Source organism: Hyperolius riggenbachi, chromosome 3, assembly GCF_040937935.1.
Source record: "Hyperolius riggenbachi isolate aHypRig1 chromosome 3, aHypRig1.pri, whole genome shotgun sequence".
Taxonomy (NCBI): domain Eukaryota; kingdom Metazoa; phylum Chordata; class Amphibia; order Anura; family Hyperoliidae; genus Hyperolius; species Hyperolius riggenbachi.
Window position 1 is genome coordinate 260,811,561 of NC_090648.1, and position 18,195 is coordinate 260,829,755.

At 40.6% G+C, this 18,195-nt stretch overlaps 1 protein-coding gene across 6 annotated transcripts in view; it reads right to left on the reverse strand.

Moving 5' to 3' along the window:
- RELN (reelin) overlaps positions 1 to 18,195 on the reverse strand; it is a 736,759-nt gene that overhangs the window by 416,868 nt on the left and 301,696 nt on the right. For all 6 annotated transcript variants that reach the window (XM_068276234.1, XM_068276231.1, XM_068276232.1 and 3 more), the window contains one exon: positions 13,585 to 13,720. In XM_068276234.1, the coding sequence (XP_068132335.1) occupies positions 13,585 to 13,720 (136 nt within the window). The remainder of the gene's footprint in view (positions 1 to 13,584; positions 13,721 to 18,195) is intronic.

The following is an 18,195-nucleotide window of genomic DNA, read 5'->3' on the forward strand; positions in this document are numbered from 1 at the left end:
CTATAAAAAAAAAAAAAAGAAAAAAAAAAAAGAATCTAACAATAAAACATGCTTTCAGCCATTTCAGCCAGTGTATAATAAAAGATATGTGCTACTGTAGACTTAATGTCCTATAATCTGCTTATACACTGATGTTGCTAAACGCAGAGCCAGCTAAAAAAAACCCAGTTACATGAATGATGATGATTTATGGGTTTCCAGAAACATCAGAAACATTAACCTTAGATCTGAACACTGAAATAGTACGAATAACAGATTGCTTTCCACAGTGTTATTCATTTCTTCCTACATTTCTATACAAAAAAAAGTGCTAATTGGTCCTGCATCTCAGAAAGATTTTGTTTTGTGTTATTTAGGAATGGGTGGTAATTAATGCAGAAATGTTTGTTAACTGCGTTCTGTAAAAATTCACAGACAATGTGGCAAATGCCACATTCTGTCTCTGTTTCTGTTTCTCCCACTCCTTCTTATAATGTCAGTAAAAGATGTCACAAACTGAAAAAAGGGGGGACAATAATGCCTTAGCTATGAAAAAGACAAGTGCCTGCCTGTTATATTTCCAACATTAGAGAGCAGAGAAAGTCAGTCTTAGACTCCAGCTCCTTTATGCACTTAATAATAGCTGAAGCTTTTTATCACTTCTCAGTACATCTGCTTTGTGGTCTGGCACTCTGAAAGCACACGGTGAACACAATCCCACAATGCTACTGAACATCTAATGTACTCGTTTCTGGCCGCTTACAAGCTGTGTGAGTCCTGAGTCTGCTTGGAATAACACAATTGATTCCCCTTTCCATTCTTACTTAATGTAACATGGTTAAAGCTCCATATAATGTTTATAGTAAACAGAGAAAAAGCCCTACGTTATGTAATTAAGTCCCTCAGAACTGTCATAGGAAACCATTCACCACCAATGTTCATATCAAATTTCAACTTTTAAACACAATATTGTATAACATTTTCTGTATGGAGGATTGGACCTTGAATCAAAAACTATACTGCAAAACAATATCATTATAAAAATAAACTTCATGAAATGTGTTATTAAAAAGTAAATTTCCACTTCAATCAGTACTTAGCTAAGAATTTCAAAAACTGTCCACACGCTGAAATGGCTCCTTTTTGCAGCCTTCATTCAGTATTCTGTTTCTAGTACAGTTGATATGAAACCCCTACCTTGCTGCTGTAGCAATTATCTGTACAAAACTAGAGGCTTTGGGGCTGATTCACAAAGCTTTTCTGCTAAATTATCTCACCTCACTCATTAAAGTGTTCAAAATCAAATACTTACCTTAAAGCAGGCCATACACTGGCCCGATTTGCGCCCGTTTCGACAGCAGATTCGATCACTGGGATCGAATCTGCTGCCAATCGTTCACGCTACACGCCGAATTTCGATCCATTTCGTCCGATCCCGTCGATCGTGCCGTGCGGAAAATAACCGTCGATCGCCCGCGGGTAAAGAGCGCATCGCTAGCGGCGTTCGAGTGCCCGACGACCGACGCAATAGAGCCCGCATACATTACCTGCTCCGCCGGCGCGACTCCAGTCTCCCGGTCACCGCTGCTCTGTCTGCGCTCTGGTCTCCAGGTCCGGCATGCCTCACTTCTTCTAGCCCGGCAGGAAGTTTAAACAGTAGAGCGCCCTCTACTGTTTAAACTTCCTGCCGGGCTAGAAGAAGTGAGGCATGCCGGACCTGGAGACCAGAGCGCAGACAGAGCAGCGGTGACCGGGGGACTGGAGTCGCGCCGGCGGAGCAGGTAATGTATGCGGGCGGGCGGAGGCAGCAGCAGCAGCACCACCACAACAGATTGTGAACGGTTTCAGGCTGAAATCGGTTCACAATCTGTTTGCTGTAAAGGTGGCCATACGATCCCTCTCTGATCAGATTCGATCAGAGAGGGATCTATCTGTTGGTCGAATCTGATGGCAAATCGACCAGTGTATGGCCACCTTAAGAGAGGGAGGCCTCAGGATCCTATTGATCCTAGCTACTCCATTGTACCCCGTAGCTGAGCGCGGGCCACTTGAAAGATTAGGGACAAGGCATTGTCGCTAATCACATTGGGCCGTGCAGCTGCTCTTCCTGGATCATGGTCGCGCAATAGCCACGTGAGCCTGCCCACGCATGCGCAGCAAGTCGGAGCTGCGGGCTCTGTGCTACTGCATATGCGGGCTCGCATGGCCTCTGCACAGCCATGATTTAGAAAGAGGAGTTGCACAGCCCCAATGTGGATGGTGCCGCGCTCTGTAGCGGGGGGGGGAGGGGCTTTAGACAAGCGAGGAAAGCCTCAATAGGATCCTGCGGCTTCCCTCTCTTCAGGGTAAGTATCTGATTTTGAACCTGAGTTTTGGATTGGGTTCACTTTGACTCACAATTTAATCTCTCCTCAAATGACTTAACTCATGGTTTATCTTTCCTTATTTGACTTATATCATGACTTATCTCCCCTTATCTGTTTATCTCCTAAATATTCTTTCCTTATTGCTTTATCATATGCATTAACTCTCCTTACAGTTTAGGTTAAAATAAGTAAGCTTTGTGAATCAACCCTTTTGTTATTAATCCTAAACTAAGCTATTGAATGGCAGAAATCTTTGACTCTCTGTTAAAAGCACTGTGAAATTTTTATGTTTTATCTGCACATAAAAAACAAAATAATCAAGCTGAAAAACATGTTGCCATTATTCCTTGCAAATTGAAAACATTAAGATAGTCCAAACAAAAGTAAAATTCTTATAGTTCAGTTTCCTGTTTTGATAGACAATAGTATAAAGACAATACATGAAATGTTAAACCTGGGAAATGTTATTGTGTTCTGAAAGATATATGCTCATTCTGAATTTGATGACAGCAACACGTTTCAGAAAAGCTGGGACCGGAGACCATTGTGTTGAATCACCACTTTTTAACAACACATGTTTGGGTACTGAGGAGACCAGATGCTGTGGTTTTCAAAGTGAAATGTTGTCCTATTCTTGCTTTATAAATAATTTAAACTGTCTTATTTTTATTTCATAATGGGACCATTTTTTTTCTATAGGTAAAATATTTGGAATGCAGGCAGACCATTTTAATACCTAAACTCTTTTACTATGGAGCTATGCTGTTTTAATACATGCTGACTGTGGTCTGGGATTGTCTTGCTGGAAAATAAGGAAGGCCTTTCCTGAAAAAGATGTCATCTGGTGGCAGCATATGTTCCTCCAAAGCCTGTATATATTGTTAAGCATTATTGGTGCTCCCCCATGCCATCACAGATGTTTGCTTTTGAACTGTGTGCTGATAAGAAACCAGGGCCCATATGTAATTAATTTTTTCTCCTGAGTTTTCTCCTAGTTGATATTTTTAAACTTGTCAATAACATGCCTTTTAAGCCACCAATAACCAAGAAAATACTCAAAATAATTTTATTAGTACTTTTTCACCTACTTCTTGGTATTTTTTTTAGTTGAAAAGTGCTGGAAAGTTATTTAAAATCGAAGATTAAAAATTATCTCCTAGGTGAAAACTCAGGTGAAAAAGAGAATTGCATATGGCCCCAGGGCCCATATGCAATTAACTTCTCCTCCAGCGTTTTCTCCTTGGAGATCATTTTTAATCTTCTCTTTAAAATAAGTTTTCAGCATTATGCAATTGAAAAATTATTAATGTAGATGAAAAGTACTGTCAAAATTATTCTAAGTATTTTCTTGCTTGCTGATGGCTTAAAAAGCATTATATTAACAAGGTGTTAAAATATCACCTAGGAGAAAACTTAGGAGAAAAACTTAATTGCACTTAATCTTTCTCCTCATGAAATTGGAGGATGCGGCATTCAAATCTTATTTCCAAATAGAATTTCCAGTTTTGATTCATAAGATCACTTCTTCTCATTTAGAGTGTTTCTGGGTCATGTTTAGTCACAAAATAACATTTATATATAAACAGAGGAACACGAGCTAATACCAATAGTTTAATATATGAATTTCTTGAAAATACATAAAATGTTAAAAATAATTCCAAGATGGGTATAAAAACTATACAAACCAAGTCCAATACTACAAGGCCTCTGCCCTATTTACAATGAGGATATTCATGGTACAAAGTGGTACAAAAGTAGAAAAAAGAGGAGCATGAAAGTTAACCTACAGAGATATACTTTAGGAATATTATGAGAATGGTTAAGGCAATCCACTGGTAGGAAAATCTCTTAACACAACAGATTGTAGCAATTTCTCACCTTTGGTAAGCACATTATTCAATAAGCATAAGAGGATGAATGGGTGTGTATAATGCAACTAGAAGCATGTAGGAAAACAAAGGTCTAAATCTCAGAATCATTTATTTCACCAAGTACAAACGGGGAGTTGTAACTGTAATTGGTTTTGGCTCATACAGGTTCTGGAAGGATGGGGGGGATAATGTCCAAAAGTCAAGAGCCAAGGCTACCATGCTACAGCACCACCAGTTGCACTTAGCAATCATCTGTCATTCCTAAGAAGATGTGGGGTGAGGGGCACAGAGGAAGGCAAAGGTACAGAAGTGATGAATCTCTAGAGTTGATTAAGAACCTCTGGACCAGTCCCTCTGGATCCATGGTCCCCATACCTTCTAAAAGTGGGGTGTGGCATCAAGGATTATGGTGTTTATGCAATCACATGTGAGTGTGTGGTTGAGTCTGTAAATGTACATCTCGGGAGCCTGTAGGCACTGAGAATTTGGCACCCGTATATGTCACCTCTGCTAAAATTGCAATTCTCAGTGCAAACATGAGTTCAGCTGCCCCATTCTCTGGCCAGCCAGCCCCTTTTTGTCCTGCCTGGGGTAGCTGCACGCACCATCTTGAAGACACAATGACATCACACCCCCCGAAGCAAGATGGAGGTGGGCATATATAGATGAGGGAATAGTGAGCAGCAGTGCCTTATAGATAAGCAAATACTTGCTGCCCCCCTCCAAAACACACACCATTTACAAACCTACCTTGGTTGGAGGTTTGTTTGATTTACTTTTTTACCTAGAAACACCCATGTGCTCAGTTTACTTTAAGGTGTCTAGATACAAATGGGTGGTAACTATAAGTATTGTTTATTTTAAATTCTGTGCAATGTGATATCTGTCTCAGTTTTCACTATTATGTTTTACATTTTTTAAATTTAAATATTATGTTTTCATTTTCCTTCCATGGATCATGTTTAGTACTTCCTTTCATGTGACCTTCTCTTATGCTATAAGATATTGCGCACCTTGTTGTCACCTGAAAATTGTGCTGTACCACTCCGGCATTTGACATGCCATCTTTTTTTCTCTTGCCCTGCTGTTCTTTGACTGGCGAGATGAATGGAAGGGAGCAAAGTGTCTGCACTTCATCAGACACAGGTGGCCAATAAAACACTACTCTAGCCTGCCAGGAATAAAATCTGCCAAGGCCTCAGCGAGACGTTCCTTCATGTCCTTTCCAAGTGAGATAAGGTCGCTACATCCCTACAAGATGTTCAGCTAACACAGGTAGTGCTTGTAATCCAGCTTCTGTAAGGCTGTTTTTACAGGTTGCAACATACTTATTTGTAATGTGACATATTTATGTTGGAGGTTAAATAACACACATGTATAAATAGTCATAAAATTACAGGTTGCTCAAGCAAAAATAAAAATGAAATCTTTGAAACAGACAGAGATGTAAAAATAAGTTTGTAAACAGGTTGGAATTTTCTGAATTGCTGTATCAATGGTTTCTGAAATTTTATAATCTATTTAATGTCATGAATTTATCACACAACAACTTTCATTGCTGAGTCTTTAAACCTTTAAAATCCAATCCATTTCAAATCAACCATTTCCTACATCTAGCAATGCATTTCCACCCCCTCACCCCACAGCAGTGAACAACTCACCAGATGACTATGACCCACTAATAAAAGAAAGAGTTGACAGATTGAAATAGATAAATGATGCATAAGGGGGGGAAAACAGAAGCACTCGGCTATTGCATGAATCAGTGGCTTAGTAATAGAACAAAAAAATTAAAAACAATCACAAACATGATGGTATTCTGGAACATATAGCATGCAAAATAAGCTCAAGCTAATCACTGCTGAAAAGCTTCCTGACTACAAGCCAGCCAGAATCCTATATAACAGGCCTGCAGCTAAGTGACCTCCTATTAACATTATCAGGGGCAATGGTGTTGTAAGAATCATACAGATATCATTTCACCTCCCCCGGGACAAGTAACTACTCCCCTGCAAAATGCCACAACTCTGGGTACTACGTCCCTCCCGCCGCGTGCCCCCCCCCCCCCCCCGCGCTCACCCCCCGCGCTCGGTACCGCCGCTCATTGCCGCCAATCGTTAGCCGCTAGATCAATGAATGGGAAAACAAATCCCATTCATTGATCTAATTTCCCCTGTGAGTGGCCGCAGCCGTCTATTCAGATTCATAAATCCCGTCCAGGTAGTGCTTCCGTTTCCGTGCTAATAGTACGGAGCTGAAGTCACCACTAAGGACATCTTGTGGCCAAATTGTAATATTACATCCCCTTTTTTTTCAGTTAATCAACCCTAGTTACTTTTTTTTTTTAATTAACCCCTGACCTTCCACTCTTCTAAAGTTACCATTTTTTAATTAAAAAATAATAACAAATAAAAAAAAATACATAAATAGTTACCTTAGAGACTGAACTTTTTTAATATGTATACAAAAACTGTATACTACAATTACTTTATAAATTACGGGCTTGTAATTAGGGATAGACACAAAACTGAAAACATGTACCTTTATTTCCAAATAAAATATTGGCGCCATACATTGTACTAGGGAAACATTTTAAACATTACAATAACCGATACAAATGGGCAAATAAAATGTGTGGGTTTTAATCACAGTAGCATGTTTTATTTTGAAACTATAATGGCCGAAAACTGAGAAATAATGAATTTTTTTCCATTTTTTTCTTATTATTTCCATTAAAACTGAGTTAGAATAAAATAATTCTTAGCAAAAAGTACCCCCCAATGAAAGCCTAAACAGTGGCGAAAAAAATAAGATATAGATTGTTTCGTTGTGATAAGTAGTAATAAAGTTATAGGTGAATGAATGGAAGGAGCGCTGACGGGTGAAAATTGCTCTCGTTTTTTAAGAGGAAAACCCCTTCGAGGTGAAGTAGTTAAAGCATATCTGCAGTCACTACTCAAGCAAACTACACAATAAACTAAACCCTATCAATGCTAGAAGGAAAACAGATCCTCCAATAAACAAAGGAAATAATATTAGACCCAGAATTCCCAAATAGACAAATGAATATTTAAAAAAATTATCAGTATGGAAATAATGTTTTCAGTCACTCTTGGTTACATTTCCATGTTTGTTAGAGGTTTCATTTGATGGCTTAGTTTTTGTTTTCAAATGTCATTATTAAATATAATTACATTGTCTGAAAAACTGTCACATATGAGGACAACATTACACTGGTCTTTAGGCATGCATCCTCTTATTGAAAGCTGTAATGAGACTGAATTTCATCCATTTGGAAACTATCGGCTGCTCATAGGCTAAATAGCCCAAGTCCTTTTTCAGAACAAGCTAGAAAAACTCTTTGTTGGAAGCCACTTTAAATCTCTGCTAATCAGACATTACTGCACTTCAACACAGCTCAGTTTTAAAAGGTAGATAAAGAGAAGTTTCATGATGATGAACATGTGAAACCCATTCTGGAACTGATTAGGAAATCTAACACAATGACTGTTATACCATAATTTTGCTTCCTCCATTCAAGAGGTCCTTATCCTAAAGGTAACATTTTTCCACCAACTTTTTTGATTATTTTACTTTTGTTCAACTCTGATTATGGTAATGTATTATGTTGTGTGTTTCTCCTCTTTCAGAATAAGATCTCTTTCTATGAGGGCTGGAACCCACAGGAGCGCTTTTGGCAGCGTTTTGGCAGCACTGCGATACGCTAGCAGTTTGCCAAAACGCTGGGCTAATGTTAATGGATGGGGCAACTTCCACAGGAGCGTTTGCGTTTCCCAGAAACGCAAACGCAGGACCTGCAGCATTTTGGGAGCGTTAGCGCTTCAATGTAAAGTATTGAAACGCTAGCAGAAACGCTCAGCAAAACCTAAACTGAGCGGTTTTGCTAGCGTTTTGCGGTTAAGCACACTGTAACAAAATGAAAAATAATTCACAGGACCAATCAGGATAAAAACGCAAAACGCAAAACGCTAGGCACCCGCTGGGGAAAAAAATACAATGTTGCAAAACACGACCAAAAACGCGCATGAATCCGCTTGCAAACCGCTCAGACAAAACGCTAGCGGTTGCGTTTTGCGTTTGCGGTTTTCAGTGGGTTCCAGGCCTAAGGGAACGTTTATTGTTAGTAACTTGATTACATTTGTACTAATACACACAAGGAGTGATCTATATAAATGCTACATGAATTGTGTATTGCTTATTTTTTATTACTAAATTATTACTATAAAATTATATTATACTATTAACGGCTCAATAACTGTCACCCAAAATGTTCTTTGGTGATCGCTCCAGGTGGCTGGGTTACAAGGTATTTATTGATGTTTAGAATGATCTTCAACATCAAAAAAGAGAGCATAACTAAACTACATAAATGTATAAAAAGTGACATAATTTACAGTAGATGTTTTATATAAAGATTTGAAACTTTGAAGCTGATTTAAGAAGTTAAGGGATTGCACTTTGTAGCCCCATTGCTACAATCAGATGTGGTGCCCACCAGGCGAGCAGTTGCTCTATCCACGGATCATGATCTCCTGCACTTCAAGATACAGTATTTATCTCCTTCACTTCAAGAGCAGCATAAAAGGTATTTACAGCTCCACTGAAATGTGTAGAGAAACAATGCATTGAATAGATGCACGGTAGTGGTGCAATGTGATGCCTGGCAACCTCTTCTTTTTTGGTATTATTTTTTATTTACTGTATAGGCATATGTCTTTGTTAAATGACACTTATCCAAACAGCAAAATATGTTTTAAGAAAAATGATAAAAGGTGCCCTCCTCAGCGATATTAACACTATCTTCTCCATGCAGGCTAGGACCACCATGATTCTCATAATGGTGGAGGGTCACATAGATATTCACCTTATTTCAAGCAAATAAGTAAAAGGGTTATTAATTACTGTAAAGGATAAAAAATAAAAATGTGAATTCTTTAGTGAAATAAAAAAAAAATACTACCTAGTAAATATTTTCTTCACAAGAGCAATGCTGCCGGAGTGAGTACACTGGGTAAAGTGGAAGGCTAAATAGGTAGAGTCAAAAATAACTCCCTGTACAAAATTTACAAGATGGACATCTGGGGTCTCCTTAGTAAAGAAGGTTCTTAGATGCTAAAAGAAGCTAGCAGTACATGGATAATAGAGGCCTTTCACCTGTTCTGAGCAGGTGAAATGTTCTCAACCATGTTTGAGGGGAAGCATCACTTCCTGGCTTGCAAAACCAGGAATTGCATAGGGGGAGAGAACTCACTGGCCAATTAAATCACCCAGGTGAATTATTTTTCACCTGGCCAGCTGATAAACGAAATTGAACTAGGCAATGGTCTTATAGCCTAATTTTAAACATGGCCAACATTTATCGCTGACGAGGTAGGATTTGCATAGGGCCCTCTCCATCTTTTGATTATTTCTCCACATAATCACCTCCATAATTACAAATACGTTGGAGAGATTGGGGATGGGATGTTATGTTAATGCTACTAAGCAAACAGTTACTTGTGTTCTGCAGTCTCATGACAAGTGGTACAGGGATAGGTCAGCACACCGTCATCACAATGCAGTTTCTTGTTTTATTGCATCAGTCAGCACAAGCTTGACAACTGATTCAGGGCTTCAAAGGGTCCCCTTCTTCAGAAAAGTGCACACATACATTGTGTGTCTGAATACATTGCATGTCTGCACTTTTCTGAAGAAGGGGACCCTTTGAGGCCCCAAAACAATCGTCAAGCTTGTGCTGACAGATGCAATAAATCAAGAAACTGCATTGTGACGACGGTGTGCTGACCTAACTCTGTTTGCTACTATTGTCATTTGGGTGGCGTGGCTTAGCACCCAGGTTCAGCACCCAACTCTCGGGCAAGGTGTGCCACTCCAGAATCATTTGTGTAAGTGGTACTGGGAGGGAAGAGGTTAACCTGACAGATGCAAGTTAAATTACACAGAAACCAAACCTTGAAAACTGCTGTAACTTTCTGGATGACCCTCTTGTATATATGTATATATAGCTAGGGGTCTATTTACCAAACTAGGAATGGAGCCAGCACTTGTTCACAGTCAGGTCAGCAGCATGACAGATAAACAGAGCATAGTCCATATAGAACAACTGTGGATTATTACTAATGGCATTATACTAAAAAGAAACACTATTGTTAATACAGAATAGACTTGGTGACTGCATGTGTGTTGTTACAGTTGTATTTAAAGTTCAAATCAACTGAAATTAATTTGGAAAAATATAAACTTGAAATCACTCCTTCAGTAAATCACACAATATACATTTTTATCACTGTATTAACTTTTGAAATGAAATAATGATTTTCACTGGGATAAAATGGCTGTAAAGCCATTAGACAGTTAAAAGACAGCTATCAATTAAACAACTTAAAAAAAATGCTGGCTGTTAGGGCACACCTTACACAAGCAACTAGAACCAATTTCTTTCTTCACACAGCTCTGGATCTCTGCTGTAAAATCACCCTGACATTTCCAGATAAAGAAAATGACAGCCCTGTAGGACTGGACCATTTTCCTGCACAGGGGGTTTCTAATAACTAGTGTATAGTCTAGTTCTAGAATCACCTTCCTGCAAGAATCTTATTCAGGTGGTGGTAAAGGGTTACGTTCCCAGCAATGTGTATTTACTGTCTTGACTTCTCTGACTGTTCACAAAGGCATTATGAGTGTGTCTTTAGCGTGCCTTGGAAGTTACAGGACATGCAGCCAGAAGTGTAACATCACAAGCAGCTAGTCAGGTGTGGTGTATACATATCTGCTTGGCTGCTAGTTGTATTATAGCAACAGGCTACCTGTTATGACCTCTTTGCACTCTCCTGCATGCTGTGAGTGGAACCCAGTAAAAGAGGTTTGTGAGCTTGTCTGGAGTCAGGTCTATACATTTCTGTTTTCTCCAAATCTTTATTCCTTTCCCACAACTCTAAAAATGTGTGAAAAATTGTGATTGGGGCATAAAATAAGGAGCTGATAGCAGCTCCTTATAGGGAAGGATGATTTTAAAGCAGATAGAGAGAATTGTGTGAAAACGTAAAGTGCCCCTAGCCCTGGTGGCAACGTGTACCCTAATACAGAAGAGTATTAAGAAAAAGTTGTTTTTATTTTTAGTTGTTGTAATACACGAGGCAGCTGCGGCGAACAGCACCGCCGCCGCAGCTGCCTCCATGCGGCCATCCAACCGTCCAGCGCCCAGGAAGGAACCTTCTCTTGTGCAGGGGGTCGCCTTAGCGCGCGAGTGCGCGCACAGACGAGACCTTTATGCGGGGAGGAAGCACGTCAGCTGACCTGCTGGTCAGTTGACGTCAGAGGAGTCCCACGGCGCCCAGGATTGGCTGATTAAGGAGGGGAGTGCCAGTGGGGTCTCCTCTGCTTCTTAAGCCTTCGGGCTTCATTCACACACTGTCTGTTGTCGTGAATACTTGCGTGTTAGCGCTCAGACCTTAGACTAGATCCCAGGTGTTGATGCTAAGGATTTCACACCTAGTCTAAGATATTGCTACTTTGTTACTGTTTATTTGTTAGACTAGTTCCGAGGTGTTGATGCCAAGGACTTCACACCTAGACTAGGCTATTGCTTATTATATTGATCTCCTGTGTATGACTCTTAGCTATTATTCTGACTCTGATCCTGTTTTCTGACCCTGTACTTTTGCCTATCTGCCTCCTAGTTGCTGAACCTCTGCTTGATTACTGATTACTCTCTTGTCTCACGATTCTGTATCGATACGTACCTTCCTGTTGCTGAACCTCTGCCTGATTACCGTTTACTCTCCTGCCTCACGATTCTGTACCGATACTTACTTCTCTGTTGCCGTACCTTGCCTGCCTGACCATTCTACTCACCGGTGGGCCCTCGCCACTGGTGAGGTGTGAGCTCCACCAGCTCCTCTGGTGAAGCGGATCTGCTAGGCTGCAGTACAGCCTTAATCGCCTGCTCCTTAGGTGATCTGTTATTGCATTATTATTATTTCTCCTAGGCTGCAGTACAGTCTGAGTCACCCGCTCCTCGGGTGTTCACTTGGCTGCAGTACATTCTGAATCACCCGCTCCTCGGGAGATTCAGCCTTTTCAGTATTATTTCTCCAGCTTGCTGGAGCTTGTACCTTAGTACATGGTCAGTGTACTGATATACCTCACCAGCCCCTCTGGTGAGGTCTCATTAAACTATTAAAGTTACGGTTGCACCAAATCAGTACACACTCAGCTCCTTGTCTGCTATACTGGTATTATTGGTGATTCTGCAGATCACACATAATCAGGTAAAGCGTCTGCATTATTGGTGATTCTGCAGATCACCACATAATCAGACATCTAAGCTACAACACAAGACCGTTACAGTTACTTAAGCCTAAGAAAAAAAATCAGTTTTACTCACCTGGGGCTTCTACCAGCCCCCTGCAGCTGTCCCGTGCCCTTGCAGTCACTCTCGGATGCTCCTGTCCCCCGCCACAAGCTACTTTCGTTTTTGGCTTACTGCGCCTGTGCAGGCCTGGCCACGTTTCTCCTTCTACCTGTTCCCGTCTGCAATAGCATCCTGTGTAGGCACAGAACATCTGTTTCGGACGGGAATGCATAGAAGGCTACGCGTGGCCAGGCCTGTCGGCAATCCGAAAGTAGCTTGTGGCGGGGGACAGGAGAATCCGAGAGTGACTGCAAGGGCACGGGACAGCTGCACGGGGCTGGTAGAAGCCACAGGTGAGTAAAACTGATTTTTTTTCTTAAGCTTAACCCTCCTGGCGGTCTATTAAAAACCGCCAGGGGGCAGCGCTGCCGTTTTTTTGATTTTTTTTAAAATCATGTAGCGAGCCTGCTCAGCGGCATCACCCCAGCCCCTCCGATCGCCTCCGGCGATAGGCGATCAGGAAATCCCGTTCAAAGAATGGGATTTCCTGGAGGGCTTCCCCCGTCGCCATGGCGACGGGGCGGGATGACGTCACCGACTGATAGGCCAGGCAGCGCAGTGGTCTAGGGGGGGGGGGCACTGTGGCGGCACGGATAGCGGCAAATCGACGCGGGGCAGCGGCGATCGGTGTGCTGACGCAGCTAGCAAAGTGCTAGCTGCGTCCAGCAAAAAAAAAATTACGCAGATCGGCCCAGCAGGGCCTGAGAAAACCTCCTGCGCGGCTTACCCCGAACTACGTTCGGGGTTACCGCCAGGAAGGTTAAGTATCCCTTTAAGGTAAATAAATAATTATTCAATTGCTTCCAAAACATGAAAATTTAAATTCTAGCATGTGGATAAAACATTTCTTCCAAATATTAATTTTAAGTATAACAAGTCCAAAATCCCTCTCTAAACAATATATACATATACAGGATACACAAAATGTACTTACATAAAATTGACACAGCCAGTTCCAGCAGGCGGGGCTATCCATACAAAACTGAGGTTTGTGGTAGGCAGGTGACTTACATGTGAAGCCACAACACTGCACATAAACTGTGTCCCAAACTGATGGTCAGACATTATACCTAAAGAAATGAAATATACAGACAATATTACTCACAATTCACATCCAGGAATATTTATTTAGTCACTTAAATTCTAACAAATATAGGCAGTACTTGAATAAACATATTGGATGCATACTTGGCACACTTCCTCAATAACAAGCAACAATTTTGAGTTGTGTACACAGGCAGGTCAGCAGCCTTGATCATGATTTCACTGCCTCCACAGAAATGGTTTTATAATAATATACTCATCATCATCATCATCATCATAATAATTTCTGGTAATTTGAAAGCCTTAAGGGGGAACTTCAGCCTAAACGAACATACTGTCATCAAGTTACATTAGTTATGTTAATTAGAATAGATAGGTAATATAATCTCTTACCCACCCTGTTTTAAAAGAACAGGCAAATGTGATTCATGGGGGCTGCCATCTTTGTCATGGGGGCAGCCATCTTTTTGGTTGAAAGGAGGTGACAAGGAGCAGGAGACACAGTTCCAACTGTCTTGTGTCCTGATAACACCTCCCAGCTGCACACGCTAGGCTTTAAATGTCAAATTCAAAATGTAAAAAAAAAAAAAAAATTAGCACCAAAACAGCAGAACGAGAACAACAAAATCAGAAATCCCGTCATGTTTTGCACAGCATCAGGGGGAAAAAGCCCGGGCAGTTTTCTTCTGTGCAGCTAAAAATGAGGCTTGTATAAGAGAAACAATGATGCTGTGAAACTGTTAAAGAAACACCAAGCCTTTTCAGTGCTGCTGAGTCGATTTTTATTCCGAAGGTTCACTTTAATACTCAACAATTTAGCAGCCAAAAGACAGTTCCAGTCCATTCCCTTTCTCCCCGGTATGTCTCTGCACGAATGTTACTGTAACTCATAACATTGCATTTTAAATCTTTAATAATGGGACCCCCAAATGTCCACCCCTTACCAAGTAACTAGGTATAGTGGGTCATTACTGAACGCCTTCCTATTTAAAATAAATGGTTAAAAATGAACTTAATTGGGAGAAAAAAATGTTAATATGTGCTTCTTTAAATGTGTATACTTATGTGTTGTGACATAATCTTCTTCTGTGAACTTCTACCTTCTTCTGTCATTTTCATCCATATACTTCCTTCTGCTGCATTAATTTTAATTGCAGAAAGCAACCCCCCTCCTCAAAGGCCACCTATCCCTGTCAGACTACCTCTGCCCCACCTCCTGGACCACCGCTGCAACATCACTCCTCACCTGGATTCTACAATACTTGTGTATGGGATATTCATCAGCCAGTTGGCTGATGGTGTAATGGTTAAGGGCTCTGCCTCTGACACAGGAGACCAGGGTTCGAATCTCGGCTCTGCCTGTTCAGTAAGCCAGCACTAATTCAGTAGGAGACCTTTGGCAAGTCTCCCTTACACTGCTACTGCCAATAGAGCGCGCCCTAGTGGCTGCTGCTCTGCTCTGGCGCTTTGAGTCCGCAAGGAGAAAAGCGCAATATAAATGTTATTTGTCTTGTCTTGTCTAATAAAGAAATTGTTAGAATCAACAGAGAAACAATTGATCATTGGCTGAGGAATCGAAAGTGTGGGTAAATATCCATAAATATCCAATTCTACATAGGTCACACAATGTGCACACCAACAACTGATGTAACAGGAGCCTGTGGAAACTTGCATGGAGAAGAAGAGAAAAACAAGAAAGACAACATACATGTATGTGCATTGCTTTTTATGTTTATAACTGACTGATCAAAGAAAAAAAAAAGAAAAAAAAAGAAGGAAAAGAAAATAACTGACTGATCATTGATAAGAAGATCAATCAAACTGACTGATTGCCTGAAAGGTTACCTGAGGGTCAGCGCATGTGTATGAGGCTTGACACTAAATTGTATACTACCATTAGCCATAATGAGCCCTACTGGGTTACAAATGTATCTGAAATCCAATCACTGCCCAGATACTCAATGCCAATATCCATAGGAGCATATATGTAAAAAAAAGGGCACAGAGAAAAAAACAATTTTTTTTTGGCTTTATTAGCTAGAAACAACCCTATTCTCACACAGAACCCTCCCTCTACTGATGCCTAACCTTAACCACCTACCCCCACAGCTAACCTTAACCACCCCATGGCTAACTTTAACCACCACTCCCCATGGCTAACCTTAACCACCCCCCACACCCACGGCTAACCTTAACCGTAGTTTTCAGGCACAGCTGATGCCCAAATTTCCCTTTAAAATCGATATTTGAAAGGACACCTATGGGGGGCCAAATATCTGCCGACAGCGGGCACCCAAATTTCTGGATCGTTTGTAGCCCTAACAAAACAAGCGCCAAAGGGTCTCTCCGACATCTCCCATGACCACTTTTAGAGGAAACTTGTAATATGCCAAATAATTAGGCTGACATTTTTACTCAGTTATAAAAATGTCAGCTGCCTGATTGTTCGGTTGATCTGTTAGCTTTGGCAGTGTCTGAGTCACATTCTTGGAACAAACAAGCAGTCAATGGAGTCCGGCTAGAGTCATATCACCTAATCTTAATACTCATTCTAAAGGCTCATACACAAGCTCAACAAAAGTCTTTTAAATGCATGATTATCAAACAACTTGAAGAAGTTGGACAACTTTTGTCAAGTAAAAGACATGCAAATGACAAGGCGTTATCACTGATAAGAGGCGACCAACGACTGATAACTGACAACAGTTGAATTGACTTGAGCTGCGTCTTAACAGTCTTTGGTCGCCTCTTATCAGTTATAACGCTATGTCATTTGGATGTCTTTTACTTGACAAAAGTCGTCCAACTTGTTTGATAATCATGCATTTAAAAGACTTTTGTTGAGCATGTGTATGTGGCTTAAGTCTTTAGTTCTAGAGATTCTCCCTCTAGCTACAGGTTTCTTTTACTTTAACCACTTGAGGACCTAGGGCTTTCTACCCCTTAAGGACCGGCCACTTTTTTTCCATTCAGACCACTGCAGCTTTCACGGTTTATTGCTCGCTCATACAACCTACCACCTAAATGAATTTTGGCTCCTTTTCTTGTCACTAATAAAGCTTTCTTTTGGTGCTATTTGATTGCTCCTGCGATTTTTACTTTGTATTATATTCATCAAAAAAGACATGAATTTTGGCAAAAAAATGATTTTTTTAACTTTCTGTGCTGACAGTTTTCAAATAAAGTAAAATTTCTGTATACATGCAGCGCGAAAAATGTGGACAAACATGTTTTTGATTAAAAAAAAACCCCATTCAGTGTATATTTATTGGTTTGGGTAAAAGTTATAGCGTTTACAAACTATGGTGCAAAAAGTGAATTTTCCCATTTTCAAGCATCTATGACTTTTCTGACCCCCTGTCATGTTTCATGAGGGGCTAGAATTCCAGGATAGTATAAATACCCCCCAAATGACCCAATTTTGGAAAGAAGACATCCCAAAGTATTCACTGAGAGGCATAGTGAGTTCATAGAAGATATTATTTTTTGTCACAAGTAAGCGGAAAATGACACTTTGTGATCAAAATAAAAAAAAAAAAAAGTTTCCATTTCTTCTAACTTGCGACAAAAAAAAAATGAAATCTGCCACGGACTCACCATGCCCCTCTCTGAATACCTTGAAGGGTCTACTTTCCAAAATGGGGTCATTTGTGGGGTGTGTTTACTGTCCTGACATTTTGGGGGGTGCTTAATTGTAAGCACCCCTGTAAAGCCTAAAGGTGCTCATTGGACTTTGAACCCCTTAGCGCAGTTAGGCTGCAAAAAATGGCCACACATGTGGTATTGCCGTACTCAGGAGAAGTAGTATAATGTGTTTTGGGGTGTATTTTTACACATACCCATGCTGGGTGGGAGAAATATCTCTGTAAATGACAATTTGTTAATTTTTTTTACACACAATTGTCCATTTACAGAGATCTTTCTCCCACTCAGCATGGGTATGTGTAAAAATACACCCCAAAACACATTATACTACTTCTCCTGAGTACGGCGATACCACATGTGTGGCACTTTTTTGCACCCTAACTGCGCTAAAGGGCCCAAAGTCCAATGAGTACCTTTAGGATTTCACAGGTCATTTTGAGAAATTTCGTTTCAAGACTACTCCTCACGGTTTAGGGCCCCTAAAATGCCAGGGCAGTATAGGAACCCCACAAATGACCCCATTTTAGAAAGAAGACACCCCAAGGTATTCCGTTAGGAGTATGGTGAGTTCATAGAAGATTTTATTTTTTGTCACAAGTTAGCGGAAAATGACACTTTGTGAAAAAACACAATTAAAATCAATTTCCGCTAACTTGTGACAAAAATAAAATCTTCTATGAACTCGCCATACTCCTAACGGAATACCTTGGGGTGTCTTCTTTCTAAAATGGGGTCATTTGTGGGGTTCCTATACTGCCCTGGCATTTTAGGGGCCCTAAACCGTGAGGAGTAGTCTTGAAACGAAATTTCTCAAAATGACCTGTGAAATCCTAAAGGTACTCATTGGACTTTGGGC